Genomic DNA, 9,010 nt, shown 5'->3' with positions numbered 1-9,010 from the left:
AGTTACAGTCCCGGAAACCCACAGGGGCAGTAGTACCCTGTCCCATAGGGTCACTAAGAATTAGCATCAACTCGATGGCAGTGAGTGAGATGGTGTCCTTGGCACATTTTAAAAAATTGTGGGTAAGAAGTGATGCAGGTTCTTTAAGCAACTGTTTTCCTAACTATTAGTTAATTACTGATCTAAAATCCTTCTGGCTAAAAATACAGAGCATAAAAGCAAACCAGTATTTAAATGACCCTTACCAAGAAATACTCATTGATAATCTTAAAATGCTTGTTGAAAAGGCACAGGGTCACTTAGGACTGGTAGTTATCAGATAAAATTTATGCAGCTTGATATTTGTATGTTGAAAGGAAGCAGATTCCTACTGCCTGTCAGGCGCTCAACACATGGAGAGAGAGTTGGGTTAACCTTTGTTTCTTACATTAGTACAATTACTAGCTTACTACTTCTGGTATGACAAAACAGTCACTATTTTCACTGTTTCCCAATTTTAGATGCCCTAAAAGCATCAAAAAGAACAAGAGGAGCAGGTGACTTTAAGACCTCTAGGGTCTAAAATAAATAAGTACTCTATATTACTATCCCAATAGCAGAAGAAGGCTATGGTACTTTTTAGATTTAAATGAGAATTTTCATTGTAAAGTGATGGCATCAAAGGTGAGTTCAAAGGCAATTATTAAAAAGCATAAATCTTGATTCAGATATTATTGTTCTCTCAACAAGATCATAACCTTTTAATTTAAAATTAACTAATAAATCACAATTCCATATTGCATTTGAGATTATTTTGCTTAAAAATGATGTTTCGTAATTAACCAAAGTATTATTTCAACTACAGGTTAGTCAATCCAAGTAAATAGAGAATAAACCACAGTATAGCTCCCTTAACCGAGGAGTCAGCTTTTAATGACAAAGTCCGTTGCCAGCAATGGACGTGCAGATAACCATCAACAAGTTGTACATACAAATCCTCAACTGCTTCTACACACTGAAGTGCCCTTTGCTAAGTCACAGGCATAAAAACGGGGCATTGGCACTATATTCAATGAATATGGCCATTATGATCCGTCTTACCATCTAGTGCAGCGGTTCTCAACTTGTGGGTTGTGACCTGTTTGGGGGGGTTCCAACGAACCTTTTACAGGGGTCACCCGATTCATAACAGTAGCAAAATTATAAAGTAGTAACGAAAATAATTTTGTGGTTGGGGGTCACCACAACATGAGGAACTGTAGTAAAGGGTCACGGCATTAGGAAGGTTGAGAACCACTGTACTAGTGGGTTTTCTACTTCACTGGCAGCATCTTCTTTATCATCTCTCCACACAACTGTTTACCAAGAAGGTGCAAATATGGAAGCCAAGAGGCACTATAGCTTTCCACCAAAAAGAAACCAGTTGTTTCCAGAAAGTGATTTAGTAATATCTGTGTAGGTCAATATAATCCAGAGAAACATGAACTCAATAATCAATTTGACAATAGTGCTCTAGACGTTTCATGACTTACTCATTTTTGTGTAGAACATCCCTAAAAACAGCCATTTCTATCTTTATTTCTATTTTCCTAACACAGCCCCAAACATCCATGATTCACAATCTGTACTACTGCAGCTGGCAGGGGGGTTGATGATGTTCACTGGAAAGGGACGGTGAGAATCAACAGTGAGGACCAAACCCCAGCCTGCTCTCTTCTACGGGGCCTGCTGGCAATTCCAGAAGGGACAACCTGTCCTCCAAATGCAAAACCAAACAATGATAAGAAGAGGGAGGAGCAGACAGGAGAGGGAGAGGAGAGGCGAGAGTACTCTAGTAATTAACACAACAGGCAACAGACCTTCTTTAAAAAAATCAATCACTGTCATTACTATCATCAAGCACATTTCACTTTTATCTTTTGTTCTCTAGTTTTCTTTTTCAAATATTATCTACTCAATTCAAAAACAGACTAAAGTAACACAATTATCTCAGATGATCCATGAATTCATCCGGATAATGACTGTGTCACTTAAGGTTCTTTAGCCACTGAGGTGTTGATAATGGGTTGGGGCCAACGTAATTTATGGCAAATTTCTACGGTTTACTGTATCTCGATGTAACAGATATTTTGCTCTTTTCATGGAATTACTTTTCAGTTCACCAAGGTTCAAGTCTCTCACATGATCTGTAACCTTCAAATATTTTTCTTCTTTAAATTGATGGAGCGGGGGAGAGGGGAGGCGCGGCGTCAGCTGGTGGCTCATGGGATGAACAAGGGAAAAGTTAACTTTCATATTCTGAAAATTCAGTGGTTATCCTATTACTTTCCACTAGGGACAGGGGTGAAGTTAATGAAAACAAAACAAAAATAACCTAAGCCTAAAATTACAACATATACAAAAATTAATTTGCAAAATGAAGGAGGAAACTGGGGGTGGGGTAGGGATGGGAGCAAAGGTAGCGGCACCAACCAAAGTCAAAAAGCCCAAGTTGGAACAAGAACGTGTCACTTTGGTTCCAAAAGTCAAGTCTCAAGAGGAAACAGGCAGAAAGGAAGACAAAATTTAAAGGACAAATACTCAATGGGATTCTTTTTTTTTTTTTGATTCAATGATTTAGTTATAAATATAGATTATTAGTCTTCTCTCTATACATGTAACAAAAGCCAAACAACTCACTACCATGAAATTTCTGAAACGGATTCTTTCACATTTGTTAAAAAAGGTAAAAATCACATACTTTCCCCCCTTCTTTCAGTTCAAGTTCTGAACTGAAATAGTACATGTAACAATAATGGGTCCTAGCATCTACATGAAGTCAAACCAAATTTAGCCCCTTTATCAAAACATGGAGCTTTGTAACTTCTATCACACTTGCCTTGAATTTAGGCATGAGAAAAACTCCTCAACGCAACTCACAAAGAGCAAGCCAAGGGAAAAAAACAAAGTTAGGAAGAAGAGCGAAAGTACGACGGGCAGCTGAAACAAATACTCTGAAAACTCGAATGTGTCATTCAAGTACTGAAAACATCCCAAAGGGACCATGAATGGGATCTGTTACAACAAAGTCAGTAAAATAAAATAAAATGCAAATCTCAAGCATGATAGAAGGCCAGGATGGGCTGTGTGCCAAGAGATATAAGGCAATTGATTCAGTCCACAATTCCTTTTGGACCCAAAGAAGGGGTTCATGTCAATGTCATAATTCTTTCGGTTGTTGTTGCAATTTTCTCTGGGTTGTCTTCAGGGAGTAATTTGCTTTTTCCCTTCCATGTTATGAGACCATTTCTTCCAACCCCCTGAAAAGAGTAGTATTTTTCATATATTAAAAGACTTCTTTTAGAAAATGGAAAAAACGCAAGGCGGTGGCAGTGGTGTTAACGGTTACTCTTCATTGCTTCTTTAGCTGCCATGATCAGTGGCGTCAAGCTAGATAAAGGCTTGGCCAGTTTCAGGAAAGGATGCTGCCGGGGAAAAGAAGAGAAATGTCATCAGTTTAGACATGCACAAGCTTTTCTTTCCATCAAGCCCAAGGACTACGTTATGGATCTTAATCTATTTAATTACTAACACATTTTAATATTTGTATTCAACCAACTGAGCCAACATGTCACTTTGATAGTTGAAAACTAGTCTTTAATATTCACAACATATAGTTAAATGACCCTTGCCAGCATTCTGAGAACTGATAACATGTGAAAATTCATTAGTATAGTATTATCAGTATTTTATTTCTAGCAGTTGAATTTTAAAGTGCAGCAGCTGCCACAGTGATGGTGATCAATTAACAGTGAAAGACAATTAAACAATTGTAATGGAAACTTTATGTTGACTATTCAAAAAGCATAGTTTTCAAATTTACCTGTAACAATTCTTTGGCTGAACCCCTTTTCTCCACATCCATTTCCAAACATCGGTTTAAGAAATCCCGAAATATTGGGGAAAGTTTCTCTGGATTCTGAAGTTCTGGGGTTCCATTAGTTGCTATCAGGTATAAGGCCTAAAAGTAGAGCATCTTTTGTCATTATTAAGGTAGAGTACATTACGTTTACTTCTTCAAATACAATTACTATAAATACCACTGAGTTTTTCAGCACATTTTAAATGTAGTTTTTGTGGTAAAACTAGGTGTCTCGGTTGATATTTGGGTCACCTTATACTCGAGTATATATGGTACTGAAGTATTAAAGTGAGGCCTATTATTGTCTATACCATTTACATATGTTATTATTCGTGTTATGATTATATGTTATATTTGCTGAAGGCTTTCCACACCCCCTTTCCCCAAACAGAAATAGCTTTCTTTATGTTGTGGAGAGATAAATGTAATACATAATGATTAAAAAGCAAAATAAAATTATAATACATAAAAGGTATAAAAATGACCTCAACTCTACCATCAACATACATGCGGTAAATGCCTTCCCAAACATATTTCAAAACAATGAGATTTTCTGAAACTCTTTAAAACAAAAACAATTGTTATATCATGATCTCAAGATACTACTAATGTACTACATTTACATAATTAATAGGTGAACTGAATTAAAGAACACATTGATGTTTCATAATTCCATCAAAATGTCACTGTATTCTTTATGTACTCCTTTAAATTCCTAGAGGTAGAATTATTATTTAATATGAACTATTTTTTAGAATATTTTTTATCCCATCTCCTAGTTTCCTCTATTATTAACATCTTGTGCAGTGTGGTTCTTCTGTTACAACTGATGAACCAATATCAACAAAAGCCCACATGGTCAACATTAAGGTTCACTTTTGGTGTTACATAAAGCAATGGGTTTTGACATGCATTTATCCATCATTATGGTATCATACATAATAGTTTCTTTTTTATTTATTCATTTATTCATTCTTTTTTTTTTTTTTCTTCATACATAATAGTTTCAATGCCATAAAAATGCCTTGTATTCTACCTACTCATTCTTCCCTGGCTTTACACCCTAGCAGTCACTGCTTAGTTTACTTTCTCTACAGTTTTTGCCTTCTCCAGAATGTCATATAGGCAAAAACATACAGTAGGTACTTTTCAACCAGGCTTCTTTCACTAAGCAGTATGCATTTAGGATGCATTCACGCCTCAGCATGGTCATTTATAAGAACCCTGGTAGAACTGAACTGCTAACCTCACTGTTGGTTGCTCAAAGCCACCAGCAGCTCCGAGGGAGAGTGACAAGCCTTTCTGCTCCCATAAAGATTTAGTTTGGGCAACCCCATATAAACTCGCTAGGAGTTGCAACTGAGTTGATAACATTGTGATGGGATGACTACTCCATTATGTGGATAACCATTTTATCTACTTTCCTATTGAAGGACATCTTGGGTGCTTCCATCTTTGACAATTATGAATGAAGTTGCGATAATCATTCATTTGCAGGTTTTGTGTGGACGTTTTTAGTTCAGTTGGGCAACTATCTAGAAGCACGATTGCTGTGTTGTATAGTAAGATTATGCCCACCATTACTTTTGTAAGACACTGCCAAAGAAAGTGGATGTACTGTACCATTCTGCATTTCCACCCGCAATGAATGAGAATTCTGGTTACTCGCTATCCTTGTAAACATTTAGTACTGCCCGTTTTCTTGGAGTTGACCCACTATATTAGGTGTGTAGTGTTATCTCATTGTGGCTTTACCCTACAGTTCCCTAACAACATGATATTGAGTATCTTTTCACACATATACTTGCTTATTTGATGAAATGTCTGTTCAGATCTTTTGTCAACTTTTAAATCGGACTGTTAATGAACTGATGAATATTAAAAGCTCATGATATATTTTAGAAAAAGTCCTCCATCAGATTTATTTTATCTATAATCTCTCCCAGTCTGAGGCTTGTTTTCCTTCTCTTAGTACCTTCTGTAAAGCAACTTAAATTTTAATAATGTCCAGCTTGGGAATTTATTTTCTTTCTTCCATGGATATGCTTTCATTACTGCTATCTAAAAACGTATTGCCAAACCCTAAGTCACCAAGATTTTCCCCTGAATTATTTTCTAAGGCTTCTTTCTGCCTGGATTGCTGTGAAAAGAGGGAGTGGGGGAGGGGGGAGGATACCCAAGTGATATGCAAAGCATTAAAGTATGAGTGTGGCCATTTCCAAATGGCCCAAATTCTCATTACATATTACCTCCAAACTTTTCATTTAATTTCTTTTTTGTTTGTTTTGTTTTTAAATCAGGAGACTGAAGTCAGGGCAGCTATGTGGTAGCCTGTTATCACAATGAGATACTGTGAAGTCAGATTAAAACTAGTCATCGATAGTCATTGATCTTCATCCAGTTCCTTTTTTTTTAAACTGTGAAAAGTTGTCATGTAAATCACATAAGTCATGGCATTTCGCCCCTATTTACTTGGATAATTCTATCTAAAGACAATACCATTGCCATACCTACAAAACCAACCCATTGTTGAGTCAACTCTGTTGCACAGTGACTTCAAACGACAAGTAGGACTGCCTGTGGCAGTTACATAATCTCCTGTCAACTTCGAAGGGGTGGTGCCTAGTCAGTCAATCAGGTCATAGCCAATGAAGCCTCTGTGTGGGCATGACTTTATCCTGAGGATTTAGGGAACTCCTGTCTTCCTCCCTGGAGGCAGGACACATAACTCTCTGCTTCATCTTCCTGCTCACAAACCACATGGAGCTATGCTGATTGCAGCCAGGGCCCTGGAGTTGGAGAAGCCACACTGTGGAGAACCCATGCCAGCACTGAGATGCTTCCCCTGCCACCGGATCTACCAGACTTTCCCATTGGCCTGTGATCTTCCTGCATTTGACGTTATTGCATGACTGCGTAAATCTGAAGAAATTTATAGACTGGTATCAGAAATATGGACTAATATCAGACTTATGGACTTGGACTTGATCTACACTGGGCTCAGCTGTTTTCTTTCTTTCTTTTTATTCTTAATACACAATTGCTCTTTTATAGAAAGCTTTTTCTAATACACGAGTGCCTCAGGATTTGTTTTCCTAGTCAACCCAGACCAACACACTGACCCACAGGTTGCCAAGGCTATAAATGTTTAAGAAGCAAGATTAACATACTACACCTTTCTCCTGTGGAATGACTGGTAGTTCAATCCACCAAGCTTTTTGTTAGCAGTCGAGTGCCTTGACCACTCCTGACCAAAACATCATGGATAGAATCCACCAGCTCCTCCGCAGGAGAAAGAAATGGCAGTCTGTTCTCCTAAGCAATGCCAGGGCTTTACTACCTACTGAAAATTACTCATTCTTTTTTTTGGGAATATACACTGCTTTATAAAAAACCATTCAAAAGTGATCTTGTTCATTTGATAGTTCCCACCCCCAACAGAAAAATAAGTGTATTTTTTAAAAAGGTGGGTGGTTTGGAGAGGAAGGATAGATGGGAGTACTGCTGAAGATAAAAGCTTCAGGGGCACAGCAGAGGCCTAGAACACTGGGGGGTCAGGGACTGGGGGGGAAGAGAGGACTCATTCTTTGCTAATATTCTCTCACAGCCTGTCCATATTAATATGGGTATCAAAAATTGTACCTAAAAGTTTTTTTCAGTGTTATGTTCAAACCCAATTACAGACCTGCATTTGATTGCTTTGCCTTTTAAAATCTAGATGGTTTCCTTCTATCTTTTCCTTTCGTAAAATTGACTTGAAGTGAGCCATTTCCTAAAGACTGCTCCCTTTTGGATTTTTCTCATTGTATTATCTTGTTCCTTTGTTTCTTAAAAAGTAAAAACTGGTTTTGAAGGCTTAATTAGGTCCAAATCAAACACTGTAGCAAGAATTAATAGATGATTCTACTTCATACTGCTTCATTAGGAGACAGATGGTATCGATTATTCTAATTTTAGGGATTCTAAAACTATGATAAAGTTTTGTTTTTTTTAATTTTTTAAAATCATTTTATTAGGGGCTCATACAACTCTTTCACAATCCATACATACATCAATTGTGTAAAGCACATTTGTACATTCATTGCCCTCATCATTCTCAAAACATTTCCTCTCCACTTAAGCCCCCGGCATTAGGTCCTCATTTTTCCCCTCCCTCCCCGCTCCCCTGATAAAGTTCTTTATTTGCCCTTGAAGCACCAAGTTAATCTGAATGGGGGAAGATGTGTATGATACTATGAAACCTTACAAATAAAAGTTCCCTCAACTTTTAACAATTTTAGAACCACTGCTGATCCTTACCTATATCAATTAATGGTTACATAATGATAATCTTCTAATTCTGTTATTCTTTCTACACTATCAGCTGACATTGTTCTATAAATAAGAATTCTCACTCATTTAGTGGGGCTTTTGGTTATCTTGAAGTGCAGTTCCTACTAGAAAAGTATGATAAATCATATTTTTATCCTTTTAATCACCAATTTTCAGGGCAAGGTCTTGGTAGAATAAACCCACTGCCATAAATCAAATGGATCCCAATGCATAGTGCCGTAAAATAATTTAATTCCATCTTAAGAAACCATCTTCAAGATAATAAATAATTTCAAATAAAAAAACCTAAGACTCAGCTTCTACACTCCCATTAAAAGGAACTCAAAGGGCACCTTCTAAAAGCCCCTTCAATTTCCAACTTTCTTTCTACTTTGGGACCAAATCTTATTATATATTAAACTTAATCTGTGTTAATAATTGTAAGCCTAGAACTCACAGTCAATCCCCCAGCTTATGAATCCAATATGGCTCGGCATAGTCCATTTCATGATATTTTTTCACGTATATTTCACCAAATTCTTGAAGCATTTATACTTTGCTCTGGAATTCAGGCAGTCATCAGCAAAATCCTTAAATAACAAGGAGCCTCAAAAAGATGTGGAAAATTTGAATGAAAAGATCATGGTATTTTCCCACAAACTTTTTGGAGCCCCTTTAAGCTTAATCTCTTCTCAAACATTGCCCTTCTGCACATCCCCTCATCCTCTTCCTTTTTTTAATCCTTTCCCACAAGGATCCATCCACAGTGCTGTTTTCTCCACACCACTGGGCCTGGAGAGGAAGTGCCTTTTTGGCCCC

General features: G+C 37.2%; 1 protein-coding gene across 1 annotated transcript in view; it reads right to left on the bottom strand.

Moving 5' to 3' along the window:
- Positions 1-1,405: 1,405 nt before the first annotated feature.
- Positions 1,406-9,010, bottom strand: part of PAK2 (p21 (RAC1) activated kinase 2) — a 73,961-nt gene continuing 66,356 nt past the window's right edge. Inside the window, exons 14-15 of the mRNA XM_004712265.2 lie at positions 3,842-3,979; positions 1,406-3,443 (exon numbers count right to left, since the gene is read on the bottom strand). Of these exons, the coding sequence (XP_004712322.1) occupies positions 3,357-3,443; positions 3,842-3,979 (225 nt within the window). The 3' untranslated portion in view covers positions 1,406-3,356. The remainder of the gene's footprint in view (positions 3,444-3,841; positions 3,980-9,010) is intronic.

The sequence above is a fragment of the Echinops telfairi genome, unplaced genomic scaffold (genome assembly GCF_000313985.2).
Source record: "Echinops telfairi isolate 266 unplaced genomic scaffold, ASM31398v2 ScPeMD7_17;HRSCAF=63, whole genome shotgun sequence".
Taxonomy (NCBI): Eukaryota; Metazoa; Chordata; class Mammalia; order Afrosoricida; family Tenrecidae; genus Echinops; species Echinops telfairi.
This window is presented reverse-complemented; position numbering and strand designations above follow the sequence as displayed.